The sequence below is a fragment of the Anguilla rostrata genome, chromosome 4, assembly GCF_018555375.3.
Source record: "Anguilla rostrata isolate EN2019 chromosome 4, ASM1855537v3, whole genome shotgun sequence".
Taxonomy (NCBI): domain Eukaryota; kingdom Metazoa; phylum Chordata; class Actinopteri; order Anguilliformes; family Anguillidae; genus Anguilla; species Anguilla rostrata.
Window position 1 is genome coordinate 14,974,299 of NC_057936.1, and position 17,332 is coordinate 14,991,630.

At 41.6% G+C, this 17,332-nt stretch overlaps 1 protein-coding gene and 1 long non-coding RNA gene across 3 annotated transcripts in view; one reads left to right on the plus strand and one right to left on the minus strand.

Moving 5' to 3' along the window:
* On the minus strand, window positions 1-12,840 carry LOC135252606 (inhibin beta A chain-like). Its single transcript, XM_064330882.1, has 2 exons — window positions 11,879-12,840; window positions 1-2,599 (listed from the first exon to the last, which is right to left on the minus strand). The coding sequence occupies exons 1-2, from the start codon at window positions 12,309-12,311 to the stop codon at window positions 1,806-1,808; spliced, it is 1,227 nt and encodes a 408-aa protein (XP_064186952.1). The 5' UTR covers window positions 12,312-12,840; the 3' UTR covers window positions 1-1,805.
* Window positions 8,866-17,332, plus strand: part of LOC135252608 (uncharacterized) — a 20,925-nt gene continuing 12,458 nt past the window's right edge. For both annotated transcript variants that reach the window (XR_010329436.1, XR_010329437.1), the window contains exons 1-3: window positions 8,866-9,106; window positions 14,230-14,299; window positions 14,391-14,490. This is a non-coding gene — a long non-coding RNA (uncharacterized LOC135252608). The remainder of the gene's footprint in view (window positions 9,107-14,229; window positions 14,300-14,390; window positions 14,491-17,332) is intronic.

The window sequence follows — 17,332 nt, forward strand, 5'->3', positions numbered from 1 at the left end:
TAGTGTACAACCCTTTAGCTTTAATGGTGAAGCAAAAAATACTGTAAAATAAATTAGATAGAAAACATAGCCACAAGCACATTTTTTTTGATTTGTACAACAAAGCAATGCGACATAATGGTATCTGGATCTCCATATATACAGAATAAAAAATAGTCTTTTTTAAAGATTTAAGTCTTAGTCCAAACACTTTCTTCAGTGTCATTTCTTTTGTCTTGAGTAAAGAAAACACATACAACCACATTTTTTTCCTTTTTTGAGTGTTTTTCTTCTTTTTTTTTGTCTTTTTTCCCATTTTCCTTGATTTTTTATACATATCCATATTAATGAACATCTTGGTAATTTCTGAATTTCTTTCAGTCCATACTGCAAAGCAAACTTTGTATGGAAAATATTAAAATTGCTTAATATTAGACATTGCACAGTGGTACAGTGTTGAATGCAGGAAGCAGAAAACACAAGTCTTTACAACAATAAGAAATGAATGCAGAAGTGTGCCTTAGGGCAGGATAGGTGGCTCCAGTACTCAGTGATAACACAGAAAGAAATTCCTTGTTTGCTGATAAAAGGGCAATATGGGGTATTTCAAAACATTTAAAAAGTTTTTTTTAAGTATGCACATTCATTTTAATACACCACTACAATGTTGGACATAAGTGCTTTTATAACGACGAGCTGTTCTCAAAAAGTATACCAGTACAACAATGCACTTGGATCTGAAAGGGAATGGAATGTGAGTGATTTCTTTGTGGTAATGAGGAAAATGTGGTGTCGATAACTTCACTGAGCCCAACATCTTTGTGAAGAAAAAAAAAGTTCTTTACTGAAACAACCTTCCACTGAAAATTGGCAAACACTCACACAAACTCTTTGGTGTTGTTTAAAATAAAAGAATATATGTAGACATATGTGTATATGTGTACTCAAATTAATATTTATCTTCACTTTCCTTTTTTTTCTTAATTTTCTCTAATGTGCTCAAAAACGTTGTCCTTCCTTAAGTGCAGCTCCCCTTTCTTCCGATACCTGTTTTTAATTGTGACTAGGCTGATTAGAATGTTGGTATAGTGCAAATTGTAAACGTTCAAAACGTTACTTCAAAAAAACAAAAAAAAAAACAATATCAACAATAATAATAATAACAATAATAATAAAAAATAATAACAATAATTAAAATAATTATAAAGAGAAGTGTTTGGCTCCAGCAGCTGGTCAAACTTGTTTCTTTCAAGTATCTCTCAACAATAAAAACATGAAATATACTTTTTAAAAAAAGTATCAAAAGGTTTTACTCTTTTTTGTTTGAATAGGTAAACAGTTCAAAAACAAATGAGAAACAAAACAAATGAAGAAAAAACTTAAAACCATAATACTTGACACGTTGCATAGTTTTGAGATTTGTCAGGCACCTCATCCACACGGTATCTCTTTATTGCAGTGCCGAGAAGGAGGAACACCACTGCACCTCGGCCACATAAATATTTTCTCTCCTTCTTGCTCCCTCAATTTTTGTAACAAAAATATATTATATATTCTTTTTTTTTTTTTTTTTCTGAAAGTGCCACAGAGACTGCTCAGAGTTACATACACCCACTGGATTTGCTAATGACTGAAAACAAATCTGCGTCACGTCATTCAGTCCCCGAAAACAAGACGAACAGAAAAAAAAAAAAAAACCGTAGCGAGTCTCTTTCAAGGGACGGGGATTGCGAAATTCCTCTCTCGTTCTCCCTCCTTCTCCTTTGTTTTCTTCATTGTTTAAAATGTACTGGTTCTCAGGGCGATTGCCCCCCGCGCCGAGCACCTTACGAGCACCCGCATTCCTCCACCACCATGTTCTGGATGTCCTTTTTGACGATCTTGTGCTCCTCGTTGTAGTAGAGCATGGACATGGCCCGCAGCCGCGTGGGCACGCAGCAGGACTTGATGTTTGTGAAGGGGGTGTAGCCCCGCATGCGGTAATGGTTGATGACGGTGGAGTGGAAGGAAAGGGAGGAGCCCGTGATGCTGGCCACGTGGCTCGGGCAGTCGCCCTCGCAGTAGTTGGCGTGGTACCCTGGCGGCGCTATGATCCAGTCGCTCCAGCCGATGTCCTTGAAGTTGACGTGGAACTGCTTCTTGCAGCAGATGCGGATCTTGCCGTCGCATTCCAGGCCGCGCTTGCGCCGCTGGTGCGGGTGCTCCCCCGTCTGCCGCACCACCACCATGAGGAAGGGCCGGTGCGACTGAGACTGCGGCTGCGGCAGCCGCTCCGCCGCCTGTGCCAGGATGGGCGAGGCCCCGCCGTCGGCGCACTGGACGCAGGACACCCGGAGGCTCAGCAGGCTGCCGCCGCGCTCCAGCAGCTCCTGCACGCTCCGGGACACGGGCAGCGTGTGCCAGCCGCTGCGCCGCGTGTCCACCGCCTTCTCGGACACGGACACCTCCTGGACCTGCCCGTCCGGGCCCTGCCGTTGCTGCAGCAGGCGGATGGTGACTTTGGCCCGGCTGCGATTTGTCTTAGCCAGCTTGAGGAACAGCCACACATTTGCCTGTTCCACCAGGGACAGGTCATTGCCTTCCCTGGAGATCTGGAAATTCACAGCATCCGGTGTGTCTCCTGGAAGGAGGGAAAGTCATAACAATAATTACTATCTGGCAAAATTAAGCAATATTTGTAGCTCTGTAAGGCTGTCTAGCAGACGGCAGACAGCATTGTATGACAGACTGCTGTGGAAGAACAATTGAGATCTATGTCATATGCATGGAGGTAGTGTAGCACAGGGGTTAAGGAACTCCAAAGAGTTTATTATTCAGGTCCTTAACCTGAATTACTTCAGCAAACATGCAGCCTTCTAAGTTATGCAAACCTCCCTTGATAAGGACTTCTCACCGTGCAAATAAATATTGCATTAATATGTCTGTGCTGAATTGCAAAGAAGTTTTCAAGCACAAATAAATAAAGAGAAAAAGGTTTGCTCGTGCAGTGCCTTCCATGTACAGTGCCTTCCGTTAAAAGCCATACTTCAGATAACCATTGTAAACAACTCTGTGCTTATCCATCTGTGTATATGGCTGTGCATGTGAATAGGGAATGATGACTCTCCCTTAACCTAATAATACCTTTCATTCATGAACTTTCAAGAAAACCCAGGGAAGGACTGGACCATGCTTGTGATTATACTAGTTCTTTCAAGTGATATTTCAACAGATTCACGTGTTGTGACTTCAAAACACACATTCTTCAAATTAGATGAAGACAATCCTTTATTTTGCTTGATTTGTAACTTTCAGATGTGTGCTTGAAAGATTTAATGTGTCATTATACCTTACTACATTTAATGTATTGTTCATTGAATGAGAAACATGTAGAGCCTTCTTGTATGTTTTGGTAAAGTGAATATGAAAATGTTAAAAAAGATTTTTTGTATTTATGGAACATTGTGAGAATGACAAAGGCATCAAATTGTCCTGTTTATGATCAGTAGTGACAGATCTGTTCAAACACAGCAGGTGAATGACAAGCAAAGTACAGCCAACAATAATTGGTTTCTAACCACCATGCAGTCATTGTCTCCCTTTCTCTCTAGTCAGTCGGGGAATGACCTCTGAACTTGTTACTGCTACGTAAGCTATACAAATCCAGTCCTCATCAAAGGACCCCACACTAAAGACATCCTCACAAGAACAGAGCTTGAGTGCTCTGTTGCTCTACATGATTCCTGAATGTGCTGTAAAAAGGCTAAAGAGATGTGCAGTAATCCCTCAACAATAAACACCAGTTTAGTGGCAAGAGCACAGTTTGCACAGCTGTCCCCGGCACTGCGATGGAAAATAACATTTACACATTCCTCCCCTGTCTTCAAGGGCCTGATGGATAGAAGTACCTGACAGCTTACTGAACCGTCAGTGGGGTTCCTCTCCTGTCCAAATACTGCCCCTCTTAATGTGTTCAATAATCCTGCTCTTTATCCAGTTTAACTTGACAGATAATTGTCTTTGATCACTCCCCCAGGGGCTGTTTCATTCTGTGTGGCATGGAATGCTCTCCTGTGAAACTGAGAAACGATTTGTTGGACATCTCAAAATGGTTTACTCTTTGATTTCATCCAGTGTGATAACGACAGGTAAATCGGCGCCTGTTTCTGTAGCGATCCTTCACCATCAGTAACACATGTCAACTAAAACCAACATGTTCTATCTAAAATAATAAACGCAATGGTCAGGAACAGTCTCAACAATCTATTGGACTTGGTTACAGGAAATTCATTGTTATATCACTTTTACCTAATTTAGCATTTGGACTATAAATAAACACCCATTTCCTTTAAGCTGCTACTTCCCAGCATTATTTGCTCTAGCATTAATGTTGCAGGTCATACTTCATATTTCTTGTTGACGTTAATTATGGCAGACTTTGTGGTTATTGAATTTGGTTTTTTGGCAGGTTTGACTCACCATCTGGGAAATTGCTGTCAGGATGAACTGTATAATTTGAAAATTACAACTGACCTCTGTAGCGTAACTTAACAATATCAGATACATGAATCCAAACTCAATAATGCTATGAAACAATAATGCTAGGTTGAGCTTAAAATGAGCTAATTTTGAGCCACCCATTAAGAAAACATCACAAAATCAGGTGCACAAAGAGCAGGCGTTTTCTTTGTGTCTTTAGTCCAACCCAAAACGTCAAAGCCATTATTTGAGCAGGTTTAGTAAATTGTAATTAGAAGGATCAGATTACATTTTTAATCTGTCCAGAGGTCTCCAGCTCTTGGTGAGTGATGGGGGGGTGGGGCACAGGGTGTTCATTAGAGAGGAAGAGTGTTCTCCTGATTGCAAATACATTCTTCCGGTGGGGCAAGCTTTGGGAGACATTTCAAGATTCACGAGTGCCCTGCTCTTGAAGGAGAGCACTTACTGTAGACGCCTTGGGGCTCTCTGCTAAGGATCATCAGTGGCATATGCTTGCCAAAGGTCAACTGCGTCCTTGGTCACGTAACCCCACTTAACTTAAAAATTGCATCTCTTTCCCTCATTCTAAGTGGCCCTTGCTCACTCACAGGACACATTCTGGCTTGTTGCTGGTGAGAGATGAATTATGAGCACGGCTGGTGTATTGCCTAGCAAAAAGGCTGAGACTATCGCCCAGCAATAAGGCTGAGACTTCCTCAAAGCAGAGAAATGGCAGCTGCATCGAGGAATCGAAGGCTGATATATGGCACAATTGAAGATTGCATTGGTGATGAAAGAAATTTCATTTCCTTTACTGAGTGCATCACAACTTGCTCCTGGTCACATACATTTACAGTGCTAGACATACATACATACAAACATTATGAGCTGTGTGAACAACTTTAGTATTCAAAGGCAAAATAAAATAACTATTAAGTCATTAACTCTGATTATACAAACTCCCTTTTGTGGACATCTTGCTCCATGTGCTGTTCTTGGGTTATTGCAACCCATTTGAGGGAGAGCTGTGTCCATTTGTAATGTTTAGTTAGGAAGCTATCATAGCATAAATGTAAAGAAATTGCCACAATAGACTAATTTGTACCTGTTATTGACCTACAAGGCAGTTATTCTGCTGATTTACTCTACATGAGCAAGTAGGCTCACAACATATGTAATGGTCACTTCAAATGCATTATCTAAAAAGCAAAGAATATTTGCTTTTGTAGCACGCAAGTAGCTATCAAGCCTGGTAAGCTTAATGAGCTCAGTTGTTAAATTTCAGCATATTTAGGCAGTCTCCTCATGGATAGTCAATGCAAGCCAAGTTCAAATGAAGTTCCTATCCTGACTGATAATGCAAAGAAAAGGACCAAATAAGATGCTCATCACTGACTTGCTATGTAGTATGCACCATGACTCCGAAGGGTACAACTATAGTACCAAATATAAGCATCATATCCACTGATTGTGTGTCAGGATGGATTGAGAGAGGAGAGAAGGCACAGTACAATAGTGGTCAGTCCCAAACTCTCTTGAGTCTTCTCTCAAAGCCACCCAGGTATTTCTTCAAGTTTGGAGCATCAATCTCCCACTAAGAACTGAAATTACAACCCTCCCTGTTAGTGCCATGGTCTCACCACTGCTCCTTACTGAAACGACTTCAACATTTGTGCTTGATCTCATATAAAAATAAAAAAAAGCCCTCTTGTTTAGAAAATAAAAATCTGTGGGATTTTTGGTTACGGCCATGGAATGTGAGTGCTGGATAAGGTGCTGCTGAGAAAATACCTCACCGCAGCACAGATTTGTCCAGTTAAGGTGCTGCCGTTTTTACTGGCATTAGCAGGAAATTCCTAACCTACTTTCTCTGTCAGGGAGACTGTTTTGGATCCTAGTCTCCTAAGCAATGGATTTTTGGTTTAGGTCTGAGATATATCGGGATATTGTATGGTAATAAAAGTCCTGTGAGATAAATATGTAAGGCAACTACAACCGCGCAAGCTAGTTAAATTATGTAAAAGCTATAAATACTGCAATATCATAACCATAGCAAAAAGGATCACCCACGGTATGCAATACTTGTGTTTATGTTTGCTTAAGTACCAGAAGGTCCCTGTAAGAAGTTAGGAAAGGTTTGGAAAGCGATGAGTACCTGACAGGAACGTGTGATTTCTTGTGCTGGGTCAAACATATCCCAGTCTTCCCACAAACCCACAAACATACCCCAGTGTTCTTTTCTAATCATGAATCCTGGGAACTTGTGTGACCGGCGCCTATCCAGCTCAGCAAGACATGCAGCTTCAGACACTAGTTCCCAAGACATTCAAGTTTATTTTTAATTTAACAGCCTAAGATATGGGAAAATATGTATAAATGTCTGCCTTTGTCTAGACTCTTTTTCTTTTCCTTCTTTTCCCTTAATGCTCTGAAATGTAGCCTCAGCAGTTTGTTTCTCTTTGGCTAAAGTCTGAGAAAAGGAACTATAGCCTGTCACCAAGGTTTCATGTGCTCCTATTCTGCTTGGACTTTAAAAATTTTAGGCCTCTAGGATGAGTTTGTTACAAGATGTTGGGAAAAGCACTGGAGTTACTCATTTGGGATACTGTGAAGGGCACTGGTGAAACATGCCAAACATGCATCAATATTTTCCTATTTGGCTGGAGCACACTACTGACAGTGGCAAAAATAGCAAATTCCTTAAATGTCCCTGGGGGCAGACTACTTTTAGTTACTATAATTGGCAATACGCAATGCTTTTTTCTGAGGAACTTGAAACAAGCAGCAAGTATTTTGGTCAGCTGGCTGTAACCATGTTACCTCTATGCCTCAGGGCTACTGATGCTGTGGGGAGACAAAATGGCATGTAGTTCACTTTCCTGTATGCTGCAGCATATGTTAAGTTTAAACATTGACAATCACAGTTATACGTTTTGTGGAAGATCACCATTGTATTGTGTACTCATAAAGCCATTGCAAGACTGTTATGCCTTCGTGAATGGCTATGTGAATCTTAGGCATATCAGCCAAATAAAACTGACTTGTCTTGTTGTGGCAGCTAGTGCAAACATATTGTCAATGTTTGACTTCATTCCTGTTTCGATGCCAACTTGTCAACATAGGGCCCTCATTTTTAAAAGTTATTTATTGGATATTCTGTTGGCCTATTTGTTATACTGTATTTGTATTTCAAACAGAAATGAATACAGTGGGATTTAGTCAATAAAGATTAAAGTTAATCATTTCACTTTATTCACTTCATCTGATGATCAAAGGTAGCAGAAAAAATAATAGTGGTATATAATCTATTTAATTTATACTCTATTTATACTACTATTCTGTATACAGTACATATAGGCATTTCCTTTGAATCTTTCCTCTGAGAGAGAGAGAGAGAGAGAGAGAGAGAGAGCGAGAGATGCAATGTTGCATCCCTTAATGCATGGACAGATGCATGATGGAAAGACTATGCACAAAGCCATCCCAGGTAACTTGCACCTCTTGCTATGTGAACACTGTATTATTGCCCTGGCAGCACAGCAAAAACAGTCTAAGGTTGAGGACATTGCAAAAGAAAGATCAATGTGGACATTGGAATTTCACTAATTATGCTGTGTTTAATTAATTGCTCCATTCAAAGGAGCAGATCACAGTGAAATTGGCACTACTAGTACTCTGCACTCACCCAGTAAGCACGGTCCTTTCAACAAGTTCAACCCCACAGCCCGAAACAATTATTGGGGCCCATATTTCAATGAATGAAGCAATTATATGGGGTAAATAGTCCTGCAGGATCGCTGGACTTGAACCCACCATCCCAGGCGCATCGTTAACGCCCCTGATTTGCAAAGTCTTTGATTAGGAAAGCCCCCAGCGGAAGTGTGCAAGAGGCCTTTTTTCTTTTAATCTAAGGTTCATTCAAAGGCTATTTATAGAATGGAGCTATTATGGGTATTTATGTAAGTAAACAAGAATAGGGAATATGCTGTCACATGCTCTTTCTGTGGTGGAACCCCATGATGTGCGGACTTTGAACACAGGTTGGAGGTATTCATTATCAGACACCAAATCCAAGGTATGACATTGTCATTTAACATGTAAATTTAAGCAATTCTGAGTGTAAATAAAACTGTATTGTTCTGATCTTGTCTCGATTTATTATCCAAGAATATCATTTCAGGCCTACCAAGACAATGTGATCATGTGTATATATAATGAAATATTTATCCATAGCTCAGAACGTAACACGGTCTGGTCAACAGGTGGTCGACATAGGTTTTGACCACTTTTTAAATGCGATTTCTTCAAAATACTCATCTGAATGAGACAAAAGTAACATTGCACATGTTCACTCTTGTATGAATGGCAGGAGTGATAATGAAAATGATTAAACTGGCGAATCATCGGGCACACCAAGGAGAGCTGGTGTAATTTTGCCGATTGTTTGTTTATTGTGCGTAATAATAAACAGATATTTTCTATTATATGCAAACGGTATTTGGAACTGTACCCTCTTGTGGTGTGCATGAGAAAAAGCATGCAAATAGGTCAAGTTCTTTACCACCGCAGGAGTAGCTATATTCTTTCGAGATGTAGAATCGGCAAAATAACCCAATTGGTCATGTTTACTAGGACTTTTAAGACTGATCTTAATTCGAATCGAGGCACGGTAAGCACGATGTATTTGATTTCACAAGCGATTTCTGTCATAATTTACGCTGTCAGTCTGATTGACAAACGATATGAATTAGTGTATGTGTCCATTCGGTTTTGATATTAGACATATGGACGTTGAGGGTAACACAAGAAAATGCTTTATCTCGCTTGCTCACTGCAGAGCCAGGAATCTGCAGAATAGGGGCTGTTAATACGCCATTTACGTTCGATGTTTTGCGTTTTAAGTCACAATAAAATATATATCGCATAGACCTGCGTGGCTAATATGCCATTTGTGAAGAACTATAAGACAATGCTATGCAGTTGCAACAAAATAGCTGAAATCGGGATTTGGCAAACGTGTCCGTTGGATTAGCCAATGGTATGTATGCAGGCTACATGGCTTCGTGCAGTCAAGTGATGTAAGAGTTAAAATATGGAGTATTAGCTATTAATATCGAATTACCTTACTGTATTGTATTGCATTGCATTGTGCTGCATAATGCACTCTTTGCACTCCGCTCATATGCTAATAGTAGCCTATTTTGCTTCGCTTGTCCCGCACTGTTGCCAACATCACGCTGTGCTGTGCTCTCGGCTTCTGCACTCTCACCAGTAGTATTTATTACTGGTGCTTACTCAATCATTTCACCCGTTTGGTTAAATGCTAATGCTCAAGCCTTTAGCGTCTAAATAATACAGCTGCCGCTCGCAAATGTTAAATAAGCCGTGGTATACTGCTTGACATTTACACAGATATAGCCTACTAGGCCCTACGGATGAAATAATGATAAACAAAGAACATGCATTATTTAGGTAAATGCGCCAAAGCGCATTCTATGCGTCCCGCTTTCATCGGAGCATTGCGGTGTGGCACGTCGCTTGCTGTGGCGCCAGTAATGTATACTAGCATGAACAGAGTTCGCTTGAATTAAAATGGGGTACGCGGGTTTGTTTCTGCTTAAATGAATATTGGACCAAGCTGCGCTTTCAGTTGTGGCTATACTATCATTATGAAAACCAGCGAGGAGATTCCAGACAGTAGCCTAGTCATTATCTCCAGCTTGCGACACGCATGGTAGTAATACTGGAAAGTAGCGGGAGGGGATTGATCTTGGGACTCTCCCGCTTGTTGCACTGCTTCATGTAAAAGTAAGGAAAGCATTATTCTGCGGAATAAATTGACGTCAAACGAAATGTAGGCTAGTTAATTCCTATCGTGCAACATATCCTACCACTCATGATAAAATTAGCCTACAGGCAAGAGTTTTCATCTACGTATTAGGGACCAGTGATTTAGATTGCTGAACAAATTGTCAATATTTATTATTCATATTTTTATTCAGGTTTTTATCATCTAATCTTTAAATGTATGAATTTAAAAGACCTATTAATGACATCTGTGAGTATCCACATCATATGAGCCTTATTAAATCACACCTTTCAGAAGTTACCTGGCAAATGTTAGAATAGAGTTTAAAAGCTACAACTAAAGAATAAGCTCCAAAAGTATGCAGTCTTCTACTTTGTGCAATGTGCTCTGAGCAACTTGACGTCAGATGAGCGGGTGAAATTGTTTAAATCAAAATGCAATATTCCAGGGGAAATTTTTTCACAAGTGCAGCACTTCAGGGGATTTCTGCTAATTTTGCTAATCAGCAGGGTCCTCTCTATTTTGTGAAGGGCTCTTAAACTAAGAGCAAGTGTCACTCGGCCATGCAACGCACGTTTTTGGCACTTTTCTTCAATATGCTCTCTCTCTCTCTCTCTCTCTCTCTCTCTCTCTCTCTCTCTCTCTCTCTCTGTCTGCCCCACTCTCTCCTTACCCAGGCACCACAACCTCCTGTTTGCTGCCTCATAAATTCTGCTCATTTAAAGACTTTAAAAACTTACTTGCTAAATGAGTTTAGGTTTCTTGTAGAATCATATCAATACCATTGATTTTGTGGCATTTATACAAATTTGTCATTCTTATTTTCCTTCCCTGTCTATAGATAATTCAAAATGTTCTTTTTATAGCTGCACAAGTTACACATCAAATTGGTTGTGAGTGGAAAAAAAGGTTATCACTTTTGTGCCAACTTTGTGCTACCTCTTGTGCACTTTTGCAAACTGTTTTTTCTTCTCTGACACAGACCCAATTCATATAGAATTCACAGCAGAAGTAACATCATCAGAGTTACTGACATCAGCTTTGAGTGCTCAACTTTGCTGACAATCAATGCTCTTTAAACTGCCCCAGGAAATAAAAAGAAACTGAATGAGTTCTCTTTTTTGAGCCCGAAGAGCTCTCTGTCAAAAGAAGTTTTTTTTTGTTTTTTTTCTTCGCTGCCACTGTTGCTTCAGAGCGTTGCAGGCTAGTTCTAACTGCCTCACAGCACTTAGAAAACCCGCGCGCCAGCGCCAAGACCCTGAGGGTCTCACAGATAATGACTGATTCTTTAAAGCAGCAGGAGGTAGCGGGGAGTCACGGAAAGAGAGAAAAGATCGCAGCTTTGCCTAAACTGCTCTGCTCTCCCCCCCCCCCCCCTCGCTCTAAGTCAACAGGTCTTAAGTTCTGCAGGTGGAAATAAGCTCAATGCCCCTACCCCTTGAGAGTTTGTCCTTTGAAAGAATAAGATTTAAAAAACCTGTCTGACTGGGTTAGTGTCCACACCTTGCTAATACTGTGCAGCAGTCCCTTTGGAAACACAGACACACACACATGCGCGCGCACACGCATGCCTACACATACACACACACACACACACATACAAACACACCACACAACACCTGAGCCACCCACCTGCCTCAGCGAAGGTGATGATCTCGGAGGTTTGCTCGGCGAGCTCGTTCAGCTCGGCTCGGCTCTGGCCCTCGTCCTCGATCTCCACGCTGCCGTCCTCGCCCACTCGGCCCACGTGCAGCTTCTTGATGGCGTTGAGGAGGGCGGCGCGGGGCACCGGGTGGGTGATGTTGGGCCGCTCCTGAAGGTGGAGCATGTTGAGGATGTGCCTCTTCACCGCCTCCACCATGTCCGTTTGACTTTCTGCGGCAGGCGAGTCCTTCTGCAGCTGGGCCAACGCGCAGGACGGACAGTCTGTCGCCGAGGGGGGAGGCTGCGCCTGCTCGCTTCCCCCGACCGCCTGCGGAGGGCCCGTAGGGGCTGGAGTGCAGCCCCCGGCCGAAATCCCAAAGCAGAGCAACAAAAATCCACTCAGCAGGGGCAGAGGAGACATCCCGTACAAGGGCTGCGCTGGAGACAGCGAGTAGCGGAAACTGACAGCAAGAGGAACTCGCACACACGTGCACACACTCACACACTCAAAAACACCAGTTCTCCCACCCCTCAGAAGACACTGACAAATATATATTTGCGGCTGAGTACAAATATTTAGATGCGGGTGTGAAAGCGTGTAGCCAAAAAAAGTAGAAGCTAAACTAATCAAGAAGTTAAGAAGTGTAATCCCTTTTTAAAGGAAAAGTTGTGAGAAACAGTTGTGTGAAGGGAAGGTCTGCTGGTCTGGTCTTGCTGTGCTGGAGAAGAGCAGGTCTCTTGTCTGTTCCTTGGAAAGTTTGTATGAGAAGGGCAGTCAGCAGCAGAGGTGCCCCAGGGATGTGCAGAGCTCTGGAGAGGTCTCGCAGTGCTCACTGTGCAGTTGAATGGTTTTGTGGAAGTGGGCAGGGTTAGTTTCTCTCTCTCTCTGTCTCTCTCTCCCTCTCTGTCTGAACTTCTCCCTCTCTCTCTTTCTCCCACTGTAATTATACCTCCCTCCCTCCTCCCTCCCTCTCTCTCTCCCTCCCAATCCTTCTATTACTATATCACTATTTCTGACTCATTTGTGTTAAACCAACTTTTGCTTTTCTTTTTTTCTATGAGTGAATGGTATGAACTTTTACTCCACTGTTAAAGTGGACAGAGAGTTTATCATTAAATGATCATGCCAAATAGTTTATAGTAGGCTATTCTTTTCTTTCCTTGTCACCTCAACTGATCTTTTTACTCCCTAGTTTGGTCTTTTTCAATAATTTGACTTGGTGTAGTCAAATAATTATAGTTCCCTTGAAGTCATACACTGTTAGAAGGAGAAGGATTATGCATATAATAATAGCCAGTGGACAGTTTTTAAAAATGTGATCCCTGGCTGATCCCAGGATCCTCTTCTGTCTCTGAACGTTAAGCTCACTGCTATGGCAAGTAGGTACTGCTGTTAAAGGCACACAATACATAAATGATAACCATAGGGCTTTACCAGTAAGAACACAAAAATGATTTTAGATATATATCAATCTTTTGTCACTATCTTTAGAAATATATATATATATATATTTTTGTGACACGACAGTTGAGCTGAGAGGATTATCGTGCATAACTCAGGAGGCGTAGATGCGTTCAGTCTGTGTTTGTGTGGCTTCATCTGTGATTCATTCATGTCAAACTGGGGTCCACCGGGAAATGCCAAGCTCAGAGATTTCCTTTTTTCATCTGCCGAGGGAAGTCTTCTGGGACTGTCCATGACATTCATGCAAGCCATGACCTGATATCACTGGCAAAATTGGAGGTGTGTGTGTGTGTGTCATGTATGTGGGGTCATCTATATCCCAAAAAGTAATATTACAAGTAAGTGGAAGTGATTTTTTCACTCTCTGTTGAAAGACTCTCTGTTAAAGTAACATTCTTTCACATTAAATCACTCCGGGGGCTTTATCAAAGGGACATTGTACTTTGGGTAACTTGGCACTTGCCTGCTCCAGAGGTTTATTGACAGTCACATACTGGACTGTACTTTGATTTGGAAAGGACTTTGATCCTTTCTGAAAGGATGTTTAAGGGCACCTTGACCTTATTATGCAGTGATATTTTTTTAGTACATCTTCTCTCATGCTTCTTCACTCATACATATAAAGGCCAAGTTGTGTATGTCCTTTATTTCATAAAAGAGTGAGATACTATGCACTCATGTCTTTTTCTATGTTATAAAACCATCAAATGAACTGCATTGAACAACATTCTTCAAAAAATGGGCACAACACAGATTAACTTGCTTTCATTTCTTTTTGTTCTCATTTGTGCAAAATTACAGTCTGTTTTCTGAGGAATTAAAATAAATACTCTTTTAATTATATTGTCTTGGGTGCAATTCCGTCTCTACACAGGACCTGTTGGTAGCAGTGTGAGATATGGCAGAACAGTTAAGGCCATTTAACTCAACTGCCCCCTCGTGTGGTAAGACACAGCATTTTTCATCCATCTGCCACCTCTTTTGCTCATTTTCTTTCTCAACTTTTTTAGACTTTACTCTTTCCCTCATTTAAAGTCTCTTAGCCCTGCTGGCTCCTACGACTTGTGCTCCAGACTGAAATGACTTTAAACTGTGCTGTGGCCCCTGGGTCTTGGAGCTTCATGAAACACAGCAGGTGAGTCCAGGACATCATCTGTTCTCCACAAGCTTACAAACCATGAAAGCCACGTGAGAGTGTCAGTAATCATTCTTCCTTATTTCTGCGAGGTATTATGAATTAGTGGCGCAGTGCAACGTGGGGCAGATTCCCAGCTAGCGCAGATGTTTTCAAAATGTTTTGGGAGGTTCTGGTTAGAGTCCCGTTCGGTTGTGGGACAATGTTATGTGATGAGGATGTTTCCCCGAACAGTCCTTGGACATATTTATTGTTCCAAACAAGTTCCATTAAAGTCTTAGAAAGAATGTGCGTGGTATATTGCGTTCAAACTCACTTCCTTGACGGAATGTTGCCAGTCAATCATGAAAAAACTTGTCACACGCGTTTCAGAATGTTCCAAAGAAAAGTATTCAAAAGGCAGATATGTTTAGCATGTCTAACGTCTGTCAAAATGAGAAAGAATGGGAAATCACAATTAAAGTTCTTTTAAAACTTAAATAACAAAACTGAATAACCATTCTAAAGCTGCTCCTGGAATGTCCCCTGTGAGTTAAAGATAATGTTGAAGGGACATCTGGGAAACTGTATAAATTTGGCGAACGTTGCTGGAACATTCTGAGAACTAAACACTGTCAGCTGGTTTGTATTGTGTCATCTGGTGTTAAATGGGATGTTTCCCTGCAAGTGTATGCAGCTGTAATGTCCTGATGTCGAATGGATGCATTTAGGGAGACAGGTGGCTGGAGGATTTACATAGGGGGTGGGAAGGACTATGAAGGTGTGGAGCCTCTATCTGTAGGGTTACTGCACTGTGTCTGTGCTTGTGTGTTTAAATGTGAGGTGGACATCTGTACCTTTAAACAAAGTACTTTACGTAAATCATAACAGTGGAATTCCACCTCCGTCAGTAGGCAATTTGAAGAGCAGAGGGCATAAGAGCGTCTGTCATGGGTCTATCTGAAGAGCACTAGTGATGCTAATTTGCAGGCTCTAGCACAGAAAGGCAGAAATAAATGGCTTTTGTGCAGTTACAGCAAATCCAGGCTTATTACTGAAGAATGAGTTTACAGTCATCACGGGCATTTTCTCCTCAGGTCTTTTAGCTCAGTGTCTTTCCCACTTGTTTGGGTGTGTGTGACTTTTGTGGGGAATTCAGGGACACTGGCTGCTGTGGGAAGCGCCAGTGAACTTGGGGCTCCAGCCCAGGACCGTATGCCCTGGTCCTGGCAAGCCAAGCCAAGAACAGTGCACAGCTAACCATTCTCTGTCTCAAAAAGAGAGATCATCAAGCCACAAATATGGACCCATCATGCATGAAAAAGATGTTATGCTTGAGGAGATATAGCAAACTATACAGTGTAAGAAGCTGCTACTCAAATGTCACTGTTCATCACAGTTGCCACAGAGCAGAGTGCATTAACATAAAATTTAAGCATCGGATGGTGGGTTTTTTCATCCTCCAAAAAAGGCCAGCGATGTAGTGTTTTTTTCCCCAGATGTGCGCTTAGAATTACACCATCTTTCCGTTCAAACACTATGTGAGGGCACGGGACGGAACCTTCTTTCAATGAAGCCACACCCTCTCCAACATCGATTCTTTCCCATCGGGGGTATGTCAGATGTCTTGTCTGTGCCTGGTAACAAAACTGGGGACTCAGTGTAGCACCAGGTATCACTTAGATTACATTTATCTCAGTCTTTGCGGGACTGACTGCAATTTGATTTAACCGCTGTAGCCTGTTGTCTTGGTAGACTTCAGTTTGGGGTTAACGCACACAAATGGAACCTTTCATAGATGGGCTGGTCTTGCAAGCATACGGCCACTGTGCAACTACCACCATCCCCTGACCATGGCTGTGGTGTATCTCCCAGATTGCACTGCTACCTTTTGTATTGTCATACCGGTGTTTCACAAGGGGTGGTCACCTGCCCCAACCCCCCAAGAATGGCTCCCCAAACGTAGGCTATTCTACTGTGTTAAGTTGTCTCTGCTCTCTGCTATCAGTGTTTCCTGGCAGGAGTGTCATTTTCCCATTATATTTGTTCATGAACTGTACTAATAAGGTGCCATAAATGTTTGTGTGTGTGTGTGTGTGTGTGTGTGTGTGTTTCTATACTGCAATATGTTGGAAAAGTCATATCCACTCTGCTAATGAATTCTGAAATAACTGATGATACTGATACTTTAATGACATTTATCCGAAAGGATCAGGTTCAGCATGAAGTCTTACTCATAGTTTTTTAATTTTAGAATTAAAAAAAGAAAGTTTAGAAAGTTAATGATAACCATAATTAGAGATTAATCACTGATCTACCCTCCCACCCTTCCACCCTTATAAACAAGGAACTATTCTTGAACCACTGAGATAACATCGAACACTCCACAGATGAGTGGTTCATGCAGTTCTTTATTTTTAGCAAAGGCAGACATTTGCAAGGGCTGTGTGTGTCATGAATATGCGATGTTGGATCAGCACCTGAAAGTGTTGAAGTCATTACACTGCATTCCAGTCAGTTGTAATGATGAGCATGCCTGAAATAAGTTTGCTTTCTCTACTGCAAGTGACACCAAAAGCACATTGCAGAGTTTAAACAAATGGGTCAGGACAGAGTGCTTTAGATACTGCCCAATGTTTTACGGTCCTGAATGTTGGTGTTGTCTTGGAAAGCATCATTTAAGCAATGTGTGTAATAACAGGCCCAGGCAAGTATCTATCTGAGCGGGTGCAGATATCCACCGATATCACAGTACACAATCTTAAGAATGAATCTGAGTGGTTGCAGTGGAGGTAGGGCTGCTGCAGGTTTTGAATCATAATCCTCATAAAGCACACAGGCGTACAATTAGCACAATAAGCTA